The 21,542-nt window shown below is 42.0% G+C and overlaps 2 protein-coding genes across 2 annotated transcripts in view; both read left to right on the top strand.

Moving 5' to 3' along the window:
- LOC116513311 (probable E3 ubiquitin-protein ligase HERC6) overlaps positions 1-1,237 on the top strand; it is a 36,258-nt gene extending 35,021 nt beyond the window's left edge. The window contains exon 24 of the mRNA XM_032224329.1: positions 685-1,237. Within this exon, the coding sequence (XP_032080220.1) occupies positions 685-893 (209 nt within the window). The 3' untranslated portion in view covers positions 894-1,237. The remainder of the gene's footprint in view (positions 1-684) is intronic.
- Positions 1,238-3,336: 2,099 nt separating this feature from the next.
- Positions 3,337-21,542, top strand: part of LOC116513095 (probable E3 ubiquitin-protein ligase HERC6) — a 36,299-nt gene continuing 18,093 nt past the window's right edge. Inside the window, exons 1-12 of the mRNA XM_032223909.1 lie at positions 3,337-3,671; positions 7,330-7,486; positions 8,668-8,744; positions 10,181-10,408; positions 12,923-13,017; positions 13,698-13,819; positions 14,132-14,274; positions 15,944-16,002; positions 16,420-16,547; positions 17,641-17,700; positions 19,675-19,771; positions 21,016-21,205. Of these exons, the coding sequence (XP_032079800.1) occupies positions 3,425-3,671; positions 7,330-7,486; positions 8,668-8,744; positions 10,181-10,408; positions 12,923-13,017; positions 13,698-13,819; positions 14,132-14,274; positions 15,944-16,002; positions 16,420-16,547; positions 17,641-17,700; positions 19,675-19,771; positions 21,016-21,205 (1,603 nt within the window). The 5' untranslated portion in view covers positions 3,337-3,424. The remainder of the gene's footprint in view (positions 3,672-7,329; positions 7,487-8,667; positions 8,745-10,180; positions 10,409-12,922; positions 13,018-13,697; positions 13,820-14,131; positions 14,275-15,943; positions 16,003-16,419; positions 16,548-17,640; positions 17,701-19,674; positions 19,772-21,015; positions 21,206-21,542) is intronic.

A 21,542-nucleotide genomic window follows, 5' to 3' on the forward strand; every position in this document is an offset into this window, starting at 1 on the left:
GGCAAATGTGCTGGGCGAGGCCTCTGAAGACCTGCATGGAGCTTTCAAAGGGCACATCCGCCCCTTAGAAGCTGCGTTTTGGCCAACGTGCTGGGTGGGGGCTCTGAATGCCAAAACGGAGCTTCTGAGGGCCAAATGCGCCCATTAGAAGCTCCATTTTAATCAGTAACATGCTGGGTGATGCCTCTGGAGGCCTGAATGGAGCTTCTGACAGGCATATCTGCCCTTCAGAAGCTGCATTTCGGCCAACGTGTCGGGTGGGGCCTCTGTATGCCAGACCGGAGCTTTGTGAGTGATGGATCTGCCCCTTAAAAGCTCCATTTCAGCCGGGGCAACCTGCAGGACGAATGTTGCAGAGCCTCTGGTTGTTCATTAGGATGAACAACTGTCGTGATGATGCAAGATTCCTAGTTTCGGGGCTTGTTCATAAGCACTAGGGGGCGGTAATTGCGCAACTTTGAACATGCCCTAAGGGAACGCTTGTAACCGGGGGGGGGGGGGATTACCTGTATAGGGCTGGATTGGGAGTCATCACTACTATCGATGCCAATAGGGCAACATAAGTTTTATTCAATCTTTTTTGAGCCAATATTATCCTGAGTCAAAGAATCCCGTGTTCTTAGATCTGTCTGTGTCCCCCCTAATATTCTCTGTTTAACTGACGACTGTGTCCCATACTTCTAGTGTTTTTGGCAGGAAACGACAGGATCCCTGTGACAGGAATGCCACCTTGGAAGATTTCCTCCCCTAATTTGCCCTCCGAGGATTTTATGCCTGAGGCTGACACCTGCTTCCATTTTTTATTGCTGCCCATTTACTCAACAAAACAAAAACTGGAGGAGAAGCTTCTCCAAGCTATCCGCAACAATCGTGGCTTTGGGAGATTTGTCTGAGTCTGAAACCGGAGCTTGAAGATGCCACCTTGGAAGCTGTAGCCTTCGTTTGACCACAGATGGGAGAAGAGATTGTTGCAAGGGGTTTGGGTTAGATGACTGTTCCATGATTTTCTTGCTTGATTTAGAAATTAAAAGTTACCTAAATATATAGTACTTTAAAAAATATGCTGTTTTGTCTACCATGTAATTAGATTGGGTCAATAGGTTCCTTTTAATGATGTAAAAACAAAAAATTGAGGTTGTGTGTTATTATCTCTATGCTACTGCACCAAAGAGCCAGTGCTTTTCTGTTTCTTTCCCCCTTTCCCTTAACCTTTTTCCTTTTCCCCTCCACATCCCCATTTCCCCATTATTTTCATTTTTCTTAGTATTTCTGAATTGTATAGTTTGATAAAATAAAATAAAAATTGAACCACAAACAAAAACTCAGGTTGTTGTTGCTAAATGCAGTGTGTGTGTGTGTGTGTGAGAGAGAGAGAGTGTGTCATCTGATTTAGTAGTGGAAGATCAATGTTAGCCATTTGAATGGCAAAGAAAGAGATTTGGGGACATTTGCCAGCCTGGGTTTCATGCGTTTTGCCAGCTTCGCAAAGGGCCTGGAGCTGCCTTGGCCAGATGTGCATCAACAGTGGGAGGAAGAAGCTGGTTAAAGTCAGGTGGTACAGGGAAGCCAAGAGGAGAGAGATGGAGGAAGATAGGACTTTAGTCCTAAGCATGAATGGGCTGCCAAATGCCTGAATTTTGGTCCCATGACCACAGGCACATTGCAACAGCTGTAACTTCAAGGACTGGTTGCAAGTACCATTGCTTCAGCACCAGTAGTGGGTTTCAAAAATTGTTCGAACCGACTCTGTGGGTGTGGCCTCCTTTGTGGGAGTGGCTTGCTGCCCATGTGACCGGATGGGAGTGGCTTGCCGTCCATGTGACTGGATATGAAGATGCCGACAACACTTGTCAGAACCACCTTAAATTACCTCACACAGAACTGGCATGCATAAGAATAGGATGTAAACTTGTTTTTTAAAAGGCATCTTTGGTTTGCGTTAAAACAACTTCAACACACGCAATGTTCTGATTGCACCACAAACGCAGTAGTCATCCTTACCTTTCACAGAGGCACTGAGTTTTATAAATATGAGCATGATAGTGTAGGATAATCATATCCAAGGACCAGTGGTGGGTTTCAAAAATTTTTGAAACCTCTTCTGTAGGTGTGGCCTGCTTTCCGGGTCCACTGGTGGAACCTCTTCTAACCGGTTCGGTAGATTTGATGAACCGGTTCTACCAAATAGGTGTCAACTGGTAGGAACCCACCTCTGTTCAGCACTGTCATAAAGTCAGTCACTGAAGGAACGGTTGTTCAGCGAGGAATATCTGTCGTGATACTAAAACCCAAAGGAGGAGAACTTAATCCAGTGTGTCGGATGTCAATGTAACTACCCTGAGCTTCATAGAAAATGCACACAGTCATAAAAGTCTGTAGAGCTGCTCAGTCATCCAGGTCATGGCTATCCCAAAGGAGCTTTTTCAGTAGGCAACTGGACTTTCTTCTTTTTCTTTTTTCTTTTGAAGATGTTTTCACTTCTCATCGAAGAAGCTTCTTCAGCTCTGACAGGGTATGGGAAATGGAAGGATTTATACTCCTTGCAGACAGCTGGTCATTTGCCTCCTTTTAGAGGATCGTTGAAGCACTTGGCACATAGATAAACCTACTGGGAGAAATATCCAGGCCCAGTTCCAAGCCGGGAGAAAGGCACTAGAGACAAAATGGAGGATGATTGGGAAAAGGGTCCATTTTATTGAACAGAACTACCACTCTCAACAAAATGAGAGTGGGTGGGTTTTTATTCCTCCTTTGGGCTTTGTATTTGAGCTTCCTGTTCCTGTGCAAGAACATGTCCTCTAATATTCTATTGGCTGTTGCCAGATTCTTAGGGGGTAAGGCTGGCTCTATAGGCAAAAGGGGAAATGCAAATCCTAGGTGCTTGTCTGAGCTCCCAGCTTTGGTTGAAGTTTGGACTGCTGAGATGACACAATGAAGGGGCTTGTGTTCCGAAAGGATGTGGAGCAATTCCTCTTGTGCCTTAATGGCTTTGTCCTATGTTGGATCTGGAGCGAGGGCTAATCCTGATATTCTGCCTTTGTTCAGACTTTGAGTTTCAAAATAGCCAGTCTTGAATGGACTGTTAAGGAAAGGGAGGGAGTTGCTTTCTGCCTCTAAAAAAAAACATTTCTCCCTTTGGGGAAATATAATATTCTGCCTTTTTTTAAATATTCCTCAAAATATTTCATTCTTCTTGGAGGTGTAGGCTCTGACTTTCTACACTTTCCTCCCTCTGCAACCATCCAGCAGGACTGGAAAGGGGCTTGAACAACTGGGCGGGGCTGGCCTGGAAGGCAGGGTTGTTTCCTTGTATTACATCAAAGCTGAGCAGTTCAAAGTGATACCCAGTGAGGAGGAGGACTGAACTCCGCGCTGGGAGAAACCTCGGGTTGAAAGAGCCAGAGACCAAGGATCCAAACGCGCCATGCTCTTCGGTTGGGGCGACGGCTCCTACGGGCAGCTGGGCTCGGGCGAGGAAGAGGCTTCCCAGCCGGTTCCTCTCCGTTGCAATCTGCCAGCGGTTGGCGGGCAAGAAGTGGCCCTGGTGGCTTGCGGGGAGCGGCACACGCTGCTGCTCCTGGCCGACGGGAGCCTGGCTTCTTGCGGAGACAACGCTCAGGGACAGCTGGGGAGGAAGCTCCCCGCGGGACGGCAGCGATGCTACCTGGCAGGTAGGTAACGGGCAGGGGAAGTTTAGACCCAGCCGTCCCTTTCCAGATGGGCTTCTTTGCACGCACCTAGCCTGGTTTTCACCGCCTTGGGCCTTGGGTTTGCAACTTAATAGTAACAGAGTTGGAAGGGACCTTGGAGGTCATCTAGTCCAACCCCCTGCAGGTATGCCTTTAAGTCCAGGTGGCTTGTTAAAGGTCGCGCGGTTCCTTGAACCCCCACCGCCAACTCAATGCCAAACCATTTCGGTCGGAAGCCATCCGGTTCCCCGAACCCCCCCACCCCATCCTCTCCAGCCCGCTGTTTAAGTCTGCCTTTCGTTTTCTCGAGGAGCGCTGCTGAAAACGAATCTCCCCGCGATCGCTTTCGCTTTCCCCGTTTGTGATGCGGTGGGTGAGGCTCCCGTCCAGATTATGGATTCCTGCGGGGGAGGGCGAGTTTCTGTCACTTTTGCGGCTACGGTGTCCTAACCGATTAACAGAGTTGGAAGGGACCTTGCAGGTCATCTAGTCCAACCCCCTGCCCAACCCCACTGCACCTGCTTCTACCTAGGATCGAACTACCCGGTTTTCCTGGGTGAATGTGAATGCTATTGGCCAACGATCTTGTAAAGGAAGTTTCTCCTTGCAATAAATTCAACTATGGGTCGCCAATTGAAGTGTTGCCTGAAGCACCCGTTCTCTACTCTTAAATCCCCCGTTTAAATTCTCTTGTAATTTCATTTCTATAAATGGTTGGTATGGATAATACAGGCAGTGGTAGGGTGGGGCTTTTTTTTTAAATGGACTTTTAAAAGTTATCTCTTTTACCCCTTTTATCTCTATAAGGAAAGGACAGGACAGGAAAGGAAAGGAAAGGAAAGGGGGGGAGAAAAGAGGGGGAAAGTGAGCAATTTTATTCCTGCATCTCCCTCACCCCTTTTGTTAAAACTACCTATATTCTCTTGTACTTTCATTTCTATAAATGGGAATATGGATAATACAGCAGGGGTGGGGGTGAGGGTTAGGGATTATTTTTATTTCTCTCTTTTGCCCCTTTTATATCTCTAAGGAAAGGAAAGAAGGAAAGGAAAGGAAAGGAAAGGAAAGAAGGAAAGGAATGGAAGGAAAGGAAAGAAGGAAAGGAAGAAAAGGAAAGGAAAGGAATGGAAGGAAAGGAAAGAAGGAATGGGAAGGAAAGAAGGAAAGGAAAGGAAAGAAGGAAAGGAATAGAAGGAAAGGAAAGAAAAGAAAAGGAAAGGAATGGAAGGAAAAGAAAGGAAAGGAATGGAAGGAAAGGGAAGAAGGAAAGGGAAGGAAAGAAGGAAAGGAATGGAAGGAAAGGAAAGAAGGAAAGGGAAGGAAAGAAGGAAAGGAATGGAAGGAAAGGAAAGGAAAGGAATGGAAGGAAAAGAAAGAAGGAAAGGGAAGGAAAGAAGGAAAGGAATGGAAGGAAAGGAAAGGAATGGAAGGAAAGAAGGAAAGGGAAGGAATGGAAGGAAAGGAAAGGAAAGAAGGAAAGGAAAGGAATGGAAAGAAAGGAAAGAAGGAAAGGAATGGAAGGAAAGGAAAGGAAAAAAGGAAAGGAAAGGAAAAGAAGGAAAGGAAAGGAAAGGAAAGGGGAAAAAAGAAAAGAGGGGTAAAGTGAGCAACTTTATTCCTGCATCTCTCTCACTTCTTTTCTTAAGCTACTTATAAAAAGGTCTGTCATAGAAGCAACCTTTTGTCCCACTTGTTTTATATAGAACCCTGAATTAAACCATAGGAATCTCTACAGGTAGTCCTCGATTTACAACAGTTCCTTTAGTAATCATTCAAAGTTACAACGGCACTGAAACAAAGTGACTTAATGACCATTTTCCACACTTAAGACCTTTGTAGCATGCTCATGCTCATGCGCTCAAAATTCAGGTGCTTGGCAACTGGTTCATACTTATGACCGTTGCTGTGTCCCACAGTCATGCAATCTCCTTTTGCAACCTTCTGACAAGCAAAACCAATGGGGAAGCCAGACTCACTTAAGAACTGGGTTACTAACTTACCCACTTAACAACTACGGCAAGTAAGGTTGTAAAATGGAGCAAAACTCACTTAACAAATATCTCGCTTAACAATAGAAATGTTGGGCTCCATTGCGGTCATAAGTCAAGGACCACCCGTACTTAGGCGAGTGTTTTATACAGGATGGGTTGAGTGCATGAAGAAGCATATCTTTCCGGGCAGAGTGTTATAGAGGGCACATTTTGAATATACAGTCATTCAGGTAGAAGGACCTGTTTCTTACCTGTCATGTACAGGTAGTCCTCAACTTACAACCATTTGTTTAGCAATCATTCAATGTTACAACGGCACTGGAAAAAGCGACATAGGACCCATAGGACCCATACTCAGAGTTATAACCACCCCAGCATCCCCGTGGTCACAATTTGGGCACTTGGCGATGGGCCTGTATTTACGAAGGTTGCCGTATCCTGGAGTGTCAAGGGCAGGTCTCAAACTGGGCTTGTCAGCTTTCTAGCAGATTAGCTCAGAAACTTTAATGGCTGAGTCATCATGCCCAGGACAAAACACCCAAAGAGGTGGAGAAACAGACTCTGCTGTGCTTGGACAGTAGGTCTATCAAGTAGGGCAGTGATGGGGAACCTTTTCGGCACCAAGTGCCAAACTGGAACATGGGCGCATGTGCGTACCTGTGCACATGCCAGAGCGCCCGAAACCCAAAGGTCAACTGGCCGGTGTGCGCATGCCTATTTTTGGCTGTTTTTCAGGTCGTTTTCAGGCCGTTTTTTGGGCCATTCTCAGGCTGGTTTTTTTTTTTTTTTTTGCTGTTTACAGGCCATTTTGAGGTCATTTTCAGGCCATTTTCAGCCCCCTAAAACAGCCCCAAAAGCCCCCCAAACAGCCTGTTTTTTAAACCAGAACAGCAGCTGGTAACAGTACGTGTGCCCACAGAGATGGCTCTGTGTGCCACCTCTGGCATGCATGCCATAGGTTCGCCATCACAGAAGTAGGGGGAAATGGCTAACTGCTGCTCAACCACCTCTCTTCAGCCGAAAAGAGGAAAGCAACGAGGAGGGACACTGACATACTTGATGGTCACCACTTCCACCTTTCTGTCAGAATTTCTATTCTGTCATGTCCCCTCATCTCTGTGATGACCATTTCGTCGTCATCCTCGGACCCAGGCTCCGACTGGGCCATGACACTCTCATTCTCAGGGATCCAGGTGCAGCTCATCCTCAGTGACATCAATGTGAAAGTCATGTTTTCTACCCTTTTTGAGACTTAAGTAAGAGCAGGCTCAAGGGGTATGAAATCTGATGGGCTGTTTTCAGCCTGGAGAGAAGGTGAGAAGACCAAAGAAACAAGACTGAGGATTAGCATCTGGTCTTTCGTTGATCCTAGATCAGGGGTGTCAAACTCGATCCCATCGTGAGTCGGATCAGGACTTTGTTTGCCCTTTGGGAGGCTGGGATGGGCACGGCCTAGTCATCTTGCCCAACTGGGTGGGTGGAGCCGGGATGGCACAGGCCGGTCACTTACCATCTGTGGGACGGCCCCGCAGGACAACTCTGGGCCTGTTGCAAGCTGGATCCGCCCTGCGGTCCGCGTGTTTGACACACAGACACACACTCCTCCCGGTCCTAGGTCCTTCTAATGACCATTTTTTCCTCCTGGAAAGAACCAATCCAAGCCTTGGAAGCCCAGACTATCATCTATGTAAGCTGTGGAAAGGAGCATTCATTGGCCATCAGCAGCCAAGGGATGGTATTTTCATGGGGAGCTGGTGGTTTTGGACAGCTTGGCACCGGGACGCTAAAGGACTCTTCGACTCCAAAGTAAGTAACCGATTCATGTTGTCGCAAAGTAACCTATCTAAGCCATAGGAGTCCTTGAATCAGTAAAATGCAGGTTAGAATCCTGACTGCACACTTGGGACTTTCTTCTAGCTGTGGATCTGTCCTGCATTTCTGACTTGGAAAAAAACGGATAGCTTTCCAAGCGGGAGATGTTATTAGATGAATTTGTGACTTTTGTCATGGTCCTTTTCATAGAAGCAGGGTGTTTCCTTTCTTGCTGGCTAAGACAGCTTGGAAAAGTTGTTGCAACAGGTCTACATCCCTCCCCTAACTGGAATGGGAGGCTTACTGGTATAGGCACTGCTTCTTTAGACAGTTAAGGAAGCATCACAAAATAGCAATGGCAATATTGCAGTAGCACTTAGACGTATTACACCATCCCACGGTGCTTTACAGCACCCAATGGGTGGTTTACAGCATATCACCCCCAACAAACTGAGTCCTCATTTTACTGATCTTGGAAAGCTAAAAGGCTGAGTCAACCTTGAGCCTATCAGGATTGAACTTCTGATTGTGGGCAGAGTTTGCCTCCAATGCTGCATTCTAATCACTGCACTACCATGGGTCCTAGTCATGTTATCTTTTGCAAACAAAGAAACAAACAAACTTAAGCAATAACCAATTTATTCTTGCATAAGCCATCATAGTGCACAGTGTACTTCATCAGTCTGTTTCTATCTTATTATTTGTTCTTTTTTTTAAAATGTAGCTTTCCCTAATCTGGTACCCTCAAATATTTTGGTTTGCAGCTCCCATTATACCCTACCAACGATGATGGGAATTGCAATCCAACTAACCAGTGTCAAATATGGCACAAAATCATCCTAGAATAGAAGCGAAAGAAACAAATGATTTAAAGCATTATTCCCAAAAATCTTGCTTAATGTTCAGTTACAATATTTTTTCTTTAATTAGCATATGTGCCTTGTATAAATAACATTTGAAATTATTACTATTAATTAAAATATCATTTAATATTTTTGTAATGCTTACCCTATTATTCATTTAATTAATTAACAAAGCAATTTTTAAATAATGGTAATACTCAATTTCATTTTAAGTAGATAAAACTGCCATGTCAAGAATCTTTATATGATGATGTGGTTTTGTATCTGGAATACTAATGAATTATTTCTCTTCTTGTTTGGTAAATTCTATAGGAAAATAGATTCTTTATCTAGGTACAATGTTATACAAGTTGCTTGTGGACACTATCACTCCATAGCACTTACCAAAGGTAAGAACTGATTTTAATTTTTTTGCAATAACTTTTGCTTTTTTCTTGCTTAATTATTTTGGATGGAGGAGCAGGGAGCTCGTTTTTCTGCTACCAGTATTTCTGTGCATCTACACAAATCTTTCTTTTTAGTTTAAGATTTTCCTAGGTAGAGACTAGATTCCTTAGGGATTACTATAAATCTAGTTTTGGTACAGAATTTAGAGGGCAAAGCTCGGTGCAAACAGATAATTCCGAGAATGATTATCTGCATCAATGAAATGAAATAACTACGGATAAATTCCTTTACTTCTTCCTGCTGATTTTATCCTATTCTTTGAAACCGTTCCCGTTAACTCCTATTTTTTCTACTCTCTTCACTAAAGATAAAATTACAATGATTTCTTAAAAATATTGCATTTAGTGAACTCTGGTCCATGCCCCAAAGCTCCTTTCTGAGTAGCAACGGGATCAGACCCAAAGTTATAAAATGCAATAAATAATTTCAAGAAGCTTTTTTTAAGGCAACCTGTCTCCTATAAGTAAAGTTAATCTGAAATACAATTGGTCCTCCTATTTGAGCTAAAACATTTCTGTTGTCATAAATATGAGTCCAGTTGCCAAGCATCTGAATTTCGATCACATGTCCATGGGGATGCTGCAATTGTTGCAAGTGTGCAAAATGGAGATAAGTCATTTTTTTCAGTGCCATTGTAACTTCAAACAGTCACTAATATGTAATCAAGAAGAATGCAGATCTGTGCATGTGATGACACTTACTAGCCTGGTAGTTGTCATGTGTGGTAGCTCATGTTAGACTCTGAATTCTATTGCCCCCAACCATTTAGAGAAGATAATGCGACATGGAAGGTATTTTCATAAAATAGAAAGTTTTGTGTTAATCCATGGTTATCTCTGAATGGTTTTTGTGATATTCCACCAAAAATCATTCCATGAATCTACAAGATTTCAGGAGGGAATGGATACAATTTGGAGGGCAGGATAATGGATTGTTCACAAGATCTGGCAAACCTGTGAAATGTTTGCCATCTTAAACGTTGAGGGGATACTTTTGTCTACTTCAGGGCTGTCAAACTCAATTTCATTGAGGTCTGCATCAGGGCTGTGGTTGACCTTGGGGGGCCAGGTGGGTGTGGCCAACTGAGTAGGCATGGGCAGCTTGATGCCACTGCCCAAACTGCTGTCAGGTATCCCCTTCACAATGGGTAGACTGGGCTGAAGCCACGCTGGCCCGATGTTTCCTCTTCCCATTGGGTAGATGGGCCAAAGTGACGTGAGCCGACCACTTACATTTTTCAGGACGGCCCCACAAGCCGCATCCGACTACATTGAGGGCCCTTGTGTTTGACACCCCAGGTTTACCTGAACAAGTTGCCAATTTATATTCTAATCAATGTAATGGTGTTTTTTCCCCTTTCCCCCCCCCCCCAATGAAGATGGCCGAATTTTTTCCTGGGGACAGAACAGCCATGGTCAGCTGGGTCTTGGTAAAAAATTTCCATCCCAGTCTCAACCGTGTAACATTTCCTCTCTTGCTGGCATCCCCTTGGCTCAGGTGGCTGCTGGTGGGGCACACAGCTTTGTCTTGTCTCATTCTGGAGTAGCCTATGGCTGGGGAAGGAACAATGCACATCAGTTGGGTTTAAACCAGAAAACTTCAAAAGGTAGGTCTGTCTTCATATTATCCCAGGAAAAAAATGTCCCTGCTGCCTGGTTATTTCCTTTTAATTGTCTCTTTTATTGAAGAGAAAATGTTTTGGGAATATCAAGAATCAAGAATAAAAATGATAAGTGCTTTGATAAATGTCTTTATTTTGTTCTTTCAAACAGAAACTACATCAGGCTTGACGTTGCTAAGCACATGATACACAGTGACTAAGTAAAACTGAGATTTCATGTCATTAGAGTAATAAATTTCCTTTCATCTGTCTGACACCTGCAGTTATCAGCATTATTAAAAACGCACTAAGCCAAAATATGTTTCTAATGTTATTATATCCCAGCCACTGTGGATTGTTAACATGGTTTTTAACTCAGTATGTTACACTTCTCTGGCCATTTGAAACAGAAAGAAACCTGGCTAGATTGGTGTCTTTAGAGGGATAACCAGGATACCTGTCAAATCTGTGAAGGTTGTTGTTGGATTTTAATTTAAGAGATAAGAGACACTGACTCCTTTTCATCATCATCTCAACCTATAAACAAATGGATCCAAACCTAAAGATTGCATCTATATAAATGAAGAAATCCCATCCTAGATCTTTTCCTTACCTCCTTAAGAGGAGGAGAAGACAGATAGCTGTAGACTTGCATTTGGATAGAACTGGTTCCCTCCAAGCTGGGCAAAAATAATAATAATTAAAATTAAAAAATTAAAAATGTTAAACTAATGTATTGATAGATAAAATCAGCAGAGATGGGTTAGAAATGGCAATTCTCTTAAAATAAAACCCGAGTGTAGATATTTTCAGTCATCCAGGCCATGGTTGTCCCAAAGTGCTTTTTCAAGAGGTAGCTGGACTTCCTTTGCTTTTCCTTGAAGATGTTTCACTTCTCATCCAAGAAGCCTCTTCAGTTCTGCAGAACAGTTCTTCAGCAGAACTGAAGAAGCTTCTTGGATGAGTTTTAAAATAAGACTGAGATGTATAAACAAATTGGAAATCTTATCTCTGGGAAAGGGACTCCTTGAGACTGCAATATCATGAAATCTTTTTTGCCAACTTTTGGGAATTAAATTTCAACAAAAGAGGATTTGGAGGGAGGGAATGGGATGGGAATTAGGTTCTAGGGATAGACTTGTAAAACAACCAATTGGTACTTTGGATGACCTGATTTGATTCTCTAGGTGATTGTGAGAGGTCTTCTTTGGCAAAGGGATTAGTCCTAAAAAAGTCAGTATCTCCCTGAATGACCTAATAGGTCAGGCTGAGTCTGGTTGATCCCTTAAGTATATATTTTTGTTCAGAAAAAAACTTGTCTGGCGCAGGATAGACGAGAGCTAAGTTATAAAATATATAAAATATATCTGACATAATTGTTAATCATTAAATAATTAATGAAAGTTATTATTTTAAAGTTATTATAAGCTTGAATTATTGGTTCAAAGTAGAACGTGAGCACAAACAATGGTAACGATGGCTTGAACTCGTATTTATCCCCTGGTGAGAAAATGTGCATTCAGCCCATTCAGTATCTTTAAAATGCAGCCTGGCATAGTGTAGAACAGGGGTGGGTAACTATGGCAACTTTACAATCTGTGGACTTAAACCCCCAGAATTCCTTATGGCTGGCTCAGGAATTCTGGGAGTTGAAGTCCACAGGTAATAAAGTTGCCATAGTTACCCACCCCTTGTCAGCCTCTGTTTTGCTGCTTGCTTTTCGGCTGCCATTGAAACGGGGAGGGAGGGCATGGTATTTGGGTGAGGGAAATAATCTGTACAGGAGGACTGTTAATTGAGAGTTGTTCACACCAGTCGTTTGCGCCTGTGGAAGAAGGGGAGTTTCCCGCTAAGGCCAACTGTCCAGCATACCAACCTGATGATGATTTTTGAAGATGTCTCCCAACTGACAGCTGTGGAGATATACGATTGGACTATGGACTGGGGTACCAAGGGGAGGGGAATAAATCATGTATTGATATCTATTGCTTTCGCACTCTTTTGCTCAGATCCAGCCTTGCTTAGCTTCTCATTACTTGTAATCAGTAAAAGTACACTTAATTCTGCAAAATGGAGTTGAGTGGTTTCTTTCTTGGTTATTAAGTGAAGGAGCTGTGACACCCCTGTTCTACACTATGCCAGGCCGCATTTTAAAGACACTGAATGGGCTGAATGCACATTTTCTCACCAGGGGACAAATACGAGTTCAAGCCATCATTACCATTTTCTGTGCTCACATTCTACTTTGAACCAATAATTCAAGCTTATAATAACTTTAAAATAATAACTTTCATTAATTATCCCTCACTTGAAAGATGGAGACAATTCTAAGGTTTACATTTTAGAAACTTCTAGAGTGGCTTTTCAAAGCTTGCTATAACTACTTTAATTCAATTTGTGTTACAGTAATTATTTCAGTCACACTTAATAAATAACGGCGTATTTTAATAAACTTTGGGATGGTTCTTGGAATATTCATATAAAATGCTGCAGTATTCTGATGGTTATTTTTTTCAACAGAACAGATCTTCAAACCTTACTCAGTAGGTGCCCTGAGAAACCTTGAAGTGACTTATATTAGCTGCGGAGATGAACATACAGCTGTTCTCACCAAGGTATTGAATTTGTAACGAAGCTTCCATACTGCTAGCAGCAGTCTGTTAACTGGATATTGGGAATTGTTTTGTGGAATATTACGGAAGGTTTGAATACTAAATGTAACAAATGATGGAACTGGTGAGGTCTTTATGGTGTGGCCCCCAACCTTTTGGGCACCAATGATTGCTTCAGAAGCCACCCAAATTACATTATTGAATTTAAGAATTAGAATAACTATTAGAAGAAATTTCAGACATTTTTGAACTTTATTTAAAATGGGTCATTGTAGTGAATAGGATTTCAATTAGCATTTTCCCCCTTCTTTGCTCATAGGTGAATATTTTTGGTTTTTCTCTTTGACCGGAAGCATTTTTAGCTTTGTTTGAAGCTTTCATGTTGCTATTTTCCTGGATTAGGAAGGAACTGCCGGATTAGAGACATGATCTTACACACTCTTAAGAGTGTGGAAGTGAAGAAAATATGTTGGAACTTCAAAATATTTTGATTGACCCCTTTTTCTTGCTGCCAAAGACCATGTTGCAAAATGACATGGCCGCAGTTGGAGTCAGGCATATCTGCATGCAAATATAACCTTTGTCCTCCAAAACAACATGTAGTTGCAGAAATGTTTAATAAAACTAAAACAGGTAGATGGGGAAAAACCTGATGGTGCTGGATTTGTTAACATCCTTCATAGAGTGGCAGTGTTTTCACCTTTGGAGATGACAGTGCTGGACAACTAGGACACAACTCTTCAAAGACTGGTCCTCAGAAAATCGATGAGATTGATGATCGAGTTTCCCACATTTCCTGTGGAAGGTATGTACCATCTCTTTCCTTCTACATCTATGTGAGTGGTTACATATGTGCTTTCAAGGGAAATTGATATAGCTTATATAAAAACAAAATCCATTTAAAGTGCATTGAGCACTTCTAACATTTTGGAGGCTGTTGGTTTACCGGGAACTTTAGATGATGAGAGGACTATACATCTGTGACATATTTAGATACATCTGCAACATTTTTAGGGAACTTATATTAATATGGCTTTTCTAAACCATAACAATCCCAAACAGATATAGAGCAGAGTTGTTCATATGGGAAGCTGACAGTATTTTGGTTTTTCTGCAGTTATCACACTCTTTGTGTCTCTGCGTCTGGGCAGTTGTGGTCTTTTGGACGAGGTCTCCTGCAGGATACGGAAAGTTCGGCATCGGAGAGCAGACAAGAAGAAAGAAATTGTATTGACCTCAATGCTCTTCTTGCCCCTAATGGTACCTTTTTTGTAAACACAAATACAGAATGCAAAATAGTGTTATTGCAAGAATGCATGGGGGCAACATACAGCCACATATGAGCTCATTTAAGACATACCATAGTTTGAAAACAGAAAGGTGTCCCTTTGAAAAGTGACACCGAAAAGTCAGATTCGATTTGCGTATATTTTATTCAGTGTTTGATTGCTGATCTTTTTGACATTCTGATCAAATGTTCTTGGAAGTTCTTTGGAGTTAATTTTTTCTAGATTTTTGGGTTGTGCTTTACTCTAAAAAGCTGATATAAATACAACTTCATATCTTTTTTTTTTAACACCAAGATCATTCCGAAACTTTGTAAAATGGTTTGGGTTGAGATTTAATGGCTAGATGTAAGTTAACTAATGTATTTCTATGGCTGAAGGTGGACTCAAAACTGGTTATACCCTAAATCAAGACCTTAATTTTTATTTAATTTGATTTGCCCGATTTAGAGTTATCCATCTCATTCACAGTGTGACTCTTAGGTGGCGTACAGTTAAAAGCATAAAAATGTAGCATTTAAAAATGCAGTGTAGATTGATTATCTGGTAGCTTTTGAAGTGCAGAACAGGCTGACAAGAACTGGGAAGAGTACAGATGAATGTACGTTTATCCTGGTAGAGAAAAAGGATGTACAGGTAGTCCTCAACTTATAAAAGTTCATTTAGTGACCATTTAAAGTTACAACCACACTGAAAAAAGGGAGTTATGACTATTTTTCACACTCACGACCTTTGCTCCATCCCCAAGGTCACATGATCAAAATTCAGACACTTGGCCACTGGTTCATATTTATGATGGTTGTAGTGTCCCGGGGTCATGGGATCCCATTTTGCAACCGTCTGGGAAGCAAAGTCAATGGGGAAGCCAGATTCATTTAACAACCTTGTTACTAATTTAACTAATTTAACAACTGCAGAGATTCACTTAACAAAGGGGCCAAGGAAGTTCGTAAAAAGGGGGAAAGCTCATATAACAAATGTCTCATTTAGGAATCATAAATTTTGGGTTCAATTGTGGTCCTAAGTCAATGACTACCTATAGTAATTTTAGGAGTCTCACATTTTAATCAGTTGGCAGGAGCGTAGAACTAGAAAATTGCATAGCTATGTAATTCCTTGAGCTGCAAAAGCAAAATAAAGGGTTTTTAAAAAAAAATATAGTAAATTCTGAAATTCTAATCTAATATGCACAACATTCTGGCTGCAAAATTAAACTTAAAAGTATGATTGGAGTGAGCACTAAATTCTCCTGTTTTTCATGAAAAGAAAATGTATATTTCTGTTAGTGGAGAACAAGAGAGCTGCTGCATGTTTATGTTAGAAAGTTTAAGGAAGACCATTTTGAAGGACAAAGGAATTATAAGCTGCAGGTGAATTCCTTCTGGAACTTTCAGAAGCACCCCCACAAAGTTACACTGGAAATAACAAGAGAAAGGAAGGAGGAGAAGTTAAATAAATATTGTACTTATTGCAATAATAATAACATCTGTCTGATGTAATGCATTTTTGAATATTCAGTTGGCTGAGTTTCATGTTTAATGAATAAAGTAAATAATAATAATAATAATAATAATAATAATAATAATAATAATAATAATAATAATAGTAATAATAATAATACACTTATATTCATATCATTGTAGAATTGTTGGGAATCCAAATTTTTGCTGGAGCATATGTCAACTTTGTCAATACATGTCAGGTAATTTTTTTTATTTCTTTTGTAAACTGTCTTGACTTCAACATTATTATCAAACCATCAGTAAGCTAAGTTTCTAGTAGTAGGCTGTGTAGCACTTCAAATAGATTATAGCAGATACTATAAATGAGGACTGCCTGCATTTTGTGGATGCAACTATTCTAATAAGTACCGACCTAAATCAAATGTGTTATTTGACTGAATACATAAGTTTCTTCTCTTTACATAGACATTTGGATGATTCATCAACTTGCAATGATATTTGTAAACACAATTTCCCAAAAGTTGCATTCCCATTTTCTACAGGATCATGAATGAGAAGTGACCGTGAATCTCCGCCTTCTCAAAAGTTTACATCATGAACCGTTGGTTATGTGAGATAGCAACAACGCTTTTTCATTTGGATTTTCCTTTCTTCAGGCTTCTGCATGTACTAATGCAGCCACCTCTTTGGAAGTCTTGCCTAGGATCAGCCAGCTGGACAGAGGACTGATTGAGAAATGGAAGTCAGCAGAAATAAGAAGTGAAGCACAGCAGAATGCTCTAAGGTTGCTACTTGTATTGTCTTGTATTGCCTGTTTCTTATGATAAAAATGTACTTCTGTAAACATCTATCAGCCCTTTGTGTAGTCCAGGCAAGAAGCACGACTAAGAGTATCTCTATTGTAAAGCTACATTAGCAGAATTTTCCACATCTGAAAGTACATTTCCCCCCACCCACCTTCTCCTTTAGACTCTGAAAATTTGTTGTTTCCTGCAAGATTTCCTGCTTGAGCAGGGGGTTGGACTAGAAGACCTCCATGGTCCCTTCCAACTCTGCTACTTTGTTATTCTGTTTGCCATGCCCCCACTCCTTCTGCAAGCTCAGCTCCCTAGACCAGGGGAGTCAAACACATGCACGCTCACATTTGCGATCCAGTAGGGAAGGTAAGTAAATCCCACCACCCTATCTGTTTCCACCCTATCAGCAGATAGTGGATCAATGAAGGATAAGATTTAAATTTCTGGAGCTTGAACAAATGTTAATGAGAGCAATTAAGGTATTATGCACTGTGCAAGTTTTCCAAACAAAGACCAATGTTATTTCTGAATGGACATTAAGAAGTCATTCTTTTTACAGGGAACTTATAATTCTCCAGATGTTGTTAAATCTTAAGTTTCCTGCAGTTCTCATTATTGGCCATATCAAGAGCTGTTTGAGATTGTAGTTCAATAACTTCTGGTAGGCAATAATTTTCTACAATTTTGATCCCTGTCAATGGTGGTATTTCATTCAGTACCACAGTATGACATAATTGACTGTTTCTGATATAATAGCTGATGGTAAATTTTATAGCCAAAGGGAAGAAAAGAAGTACAAGATGTGAGATTTGTACACTAACATAGGTGGAATTATAAGATTTACATGGAAGTTGATGGATTCTTATTTATAAGGATGGAAGGCTGAGTCAACGCCTGATGAGATTTGAACTGCCAAATTGCAGTCAGCCGGCAGTCAGCAGAAATAGCCTGCAGTACTGCACTCTAACCACTGAGCCACCGTGGCTTACGTTGGACACAGAGTTATTTCCAAGCAAGTATAAAGCTGGGTTGGTATGCTATGGTTTGATTAATTGCTTTTCTTTTCTATCTTTTTGATAGGGAGATAAAAGAAATTTTTTCCTCACCTCCTTGCTTAACAGCAAGCTTTTTACAAACAAGGTGAGTAGCCTCCATTGTACGCAGCAGTGCGGTTGGATTCTTGGGAGAGAATTACAAGTCCTGACTCACTAGTGCAGGGATCCCCAACCTCAGGGGCACGCCCTACTGTCTTGCTGTGGCCTATTCGCAACCAGGCCTTGTGAGTGGTGGGCTGGTGTGCATGCGTGCATGCAGGTCGACTCTCGCAAGTGGCAGTCTGGCAAGTATGTGTGCGTGCAGCTCATCTTGTGCAAATCCAGTTGTGCGTATGGGCGCATTGCCCCACCACCAACTCCCCTTCCCCAGCCAGACCACCAAGCTGCTAAGGTTGGGGGATCTCCTCCTCCTCTTCTTCTTCTTCCATATCCATCATCAGACATTGGCAATCATTTTTATCAACAGTCACATGAAAAAGTGCTGTTGAGTTTTGACCAAACTACTCCCTTAGATTTTGAAGCCCTGATGTTCTTCTTTGGCTGGACCTTGACCTTGTTTGCCTTCAATCTTTCCTTGAAGGATTAAGTGAAGTATGGTTTATTTTTCTGGGTGTTGCATCACTTGTCCAAAATATTCTGACTTTAGCTTTTTAATGGTTTTGATGGGGATCACTATATTATTGTAACCCCAGTGAATTAAACATCTGAAGAAATTGTTTATTGCATTTATCTGCCTGGCCCCCAATTTCTATGCAATCAGGACAATATTTCCAGACCAGTTGTAAATTCCCAGCCACTTTTCAAATTGGGCTGCAGAGTGGTTAGTAGATTAATTAACCTAATGAACCAAATTAGCTCTGTGACAGAATTAAGACTTTGGTCTAAATCCATTCCAAATTCTTCAAATCATTATGCTGCAAAATGTCCCATTACCCTTAAAAATGAAGGCGCTAGGTCAATGATGGCTAACCATGCCGAAAGCACCTGCACTCATAATACAAGGTGTGTGTGCCCCCCTGTGCAATTGCATCCCATCCTGCGCCCCATTTGGGCCTGGCGGGCCTCCCTGAAGCTTCCTTGGGTCAAAAATGGGACATGGGGGGCGCACCCACTGTGTTCCTCCTCTCTGCACGCCTACGCTGTTACAGGAGTTATCTCCGCCTCGTATGCCGCTTTATTCCTCTCTAGCATTCATCTCCATTGTTCAGTGATGCATTTCCTGCCTCTCTATCTGCTCCTGTGAGGCACTTCCTGTTCCTGTTGGATGTATATGGATGGCTTGTATAGTGTTTTACAGAGACCCGAAAATCAGTTGTCCGGCAGTGCATTCTTGGTGGATCTCAGCTGGGGCTCGCATGCTGGCAGAGAGGCCTCCGTGTGCCACCTGTGGCATGCGTGCCATAGGTTTGCCATCATGGCCCTAGGCTCTTCAGATTATTAAAGGATTTCCATATTGCCACTGCTTGCAGACCCATAACAGATATTTGGAAGAAAAATTGCAGTCATCTTCAAATTTGCTAATCTCAAAAAACTGAAGACAAGGTGGAAAAATCCCTGCCATGCCATGGCTATTCTGAATCTTGCAATAACAAACACCCCATCATCTCCAAACTATATAAAAGGAGATAAAACATATTATTTGTCCTCCCCACCCATATCCTATTTCAGTTCTTATCTGGTTCTATGATGTAAATAGCATTCTGTGCGCCTTTGGCGTTTAATCATGCCGGCCACATGACCACGGAGACATCTTTGGACAGCGCTGGTTCTTTGGCTTTGAAAACTGTTCCCTAGAGTTGGGAACGATTAGCACATATGTGCGAGGGAAACCTTTACCTATGCTGTAAGTAGGTAAGTAATTAAGTAAATTTCCAGTAGTTTATCTGAAGAGCCTTAAATCCTGATAAGTCTATCTTCTCTTTGAACGATCTGATGCTCAAAAGCTAGGAAATATAATGTAGGTGGTCACTGTATACAATTTCTGAACGATAGCCTTAAGAAACATGTGATTGAGTCTTGGACATTCCTCAGAAAATGGACATTCCATTTTTCCTCCTAGATCTGATGTGCCAATGGACTGTTATATCCCAGTGAATCTTCAAGAAGCAAGAAAAGTTTTGAAGGAACTTGCTACGACAGATTGGATTGCTCAGCAGGTAAAGAAAACATATTTTTCTTTCAATATAGGGATTATTCCTCATTGGACGGTCTGTTGATTGTTCTGTGATCAGATGAGAGAATTCATAGATGGACTGGTATATAATCCTGATCCCCCAAGTGGTACTTCCAGTTGTGTGAAGGTTGTCCTAACAGTTAGAGGATTAAAAAATCCAAAATTCTAATCTAGAACACAAGGAGAGCACCTGGCTTCCCACCACAGCTTTAGTTGCCTTCGGATAACTATTATCTCCAGTTGGAATGTAATTTCTGTAAGAATTCGCTGTAGATCTCCCTGTGGAATTGGGAGCTCTGCCTCTTCATGAGTTCCAATTACACAGAAATCCTGCCCTGATATACTCCCTTCCATCCATTGCCCATGTCCACATAGCGCACTACAGAGTAAAAACAACAAATAACATTAAGAAAAAATCTCATCCACTTTCCCCTACCCCAACAGATGCCACAGCCCCGCTAAGATTAAAAACACAGCAGAATAAAGTTATGGAAAGCCAAGCAGGAGGTGACTCCACAAAGCTTTATGAATCGAATTATCTAGAACAGGAGTGTCAAACTGGATTTCTTTCAAGGGCCGGATCAGCATTGTAGTTCTCCTCTGTGGGCTGGCAGTGGGGTGGGGGATGGGAGCAGGGGGCAGGAGATGGGGCAGATGCCTCCTGTGGCACCCTGCCAGCCAAAACAGTTTGCGGGGTGGCTGCACACAGACCCCCCCAGTGCCCCATTTTTGGCCTGGACATTCTACTGCAGCACTTTGCCCGCCAAATCTCCCAGTCGAAAATGAGCCTCGTGAGGGCCTTGTGAGGCCTTTGTGTGGCCCGTTTTGGACGGCAGAGGCACCAAGGGCCGTTCCTTTGATATTTCCAGGATGACCCCATGGTCCAGATTTAAACATCTTGCGGGCCAGATCTGGCCCCTGAGCCTTGAGTTTGACATCCCTAATCTAGAACATAGGAGATACACAGCGAAGGCTTGCAACCTGATCCATGCAACCTCAATCAACCTCATGGGACAATAGTGTCTCTTGGCAGCCCCTTTCAATAGCTTCTCACTTAAGACAGATTCAGTCCTGGCAAAGTAATGTCTGATCATGCAACCTGGTGCTACACCATAATGGGCTGCAATTCAGGAGTGGGCAGGGCAATAATTGTTCCTTTTTGCATATCTGCTTTTCTTCTGAAACTAAATAGATTTGAAGCCAGCTATACCTACTGTTTTTAAACAGATCTGTTCTTCCCTATCGGGCAACCTATTTCCTGCTCTTCCATGGAGTTCTCCTCACCAAGAAGCTTTTGCTATTTTTCTTCTGATACCTGAGTGCTGTGTTGTTCAGGGAGCACATGAGATGCCGTTACTAGTTTTACAGTTTGCTGAAGCTGTCACAGGTCTGAGCAAAGGCTCGTCCAAGATTCTAGGTGAGTTTGGAACAATTCTCCTTTTTTCTTTTCACACATCCTGTGTGGCCCCCATTCATATATTACATCCCTCAGTCTCCCAGCTCAAGAGAATTCTACATTTTTTCAGCAAAAGCGGTAGAGCCATAAGCATAGAAGGTATCACAGATATAATTTTATCCAAGATAGCTATCCAGTCTATGTTTAAACCCCTCCCGTGAAGGGGAATCTATGTCTTCATAAGGCAATGTATTCGGTTGTTTGATGGCTCTGACTGTAGGGCTTCACTGTAGATTCATCTCAGTAATTCTAATCTTGCCCTCCAGGGTAACAGAGAACTAGTGCATTCCTGTTGTGG

This window comes from Thamnophis elegans, chromosome 9 (genome assembly GCF_009769535.1).
Source record: "Thamnophis elegans isolate rThaEle1 chromosome 9, rThaEle1.pri, whole genome shotgun sequence".
Taxonomy (NCBI): domain Eukaryota; kingdom Metazoa; phylum Chordata; class Lepidosauria; order Squamata; family Colubridae; genus Thamnophis; species Thamnophis elegans.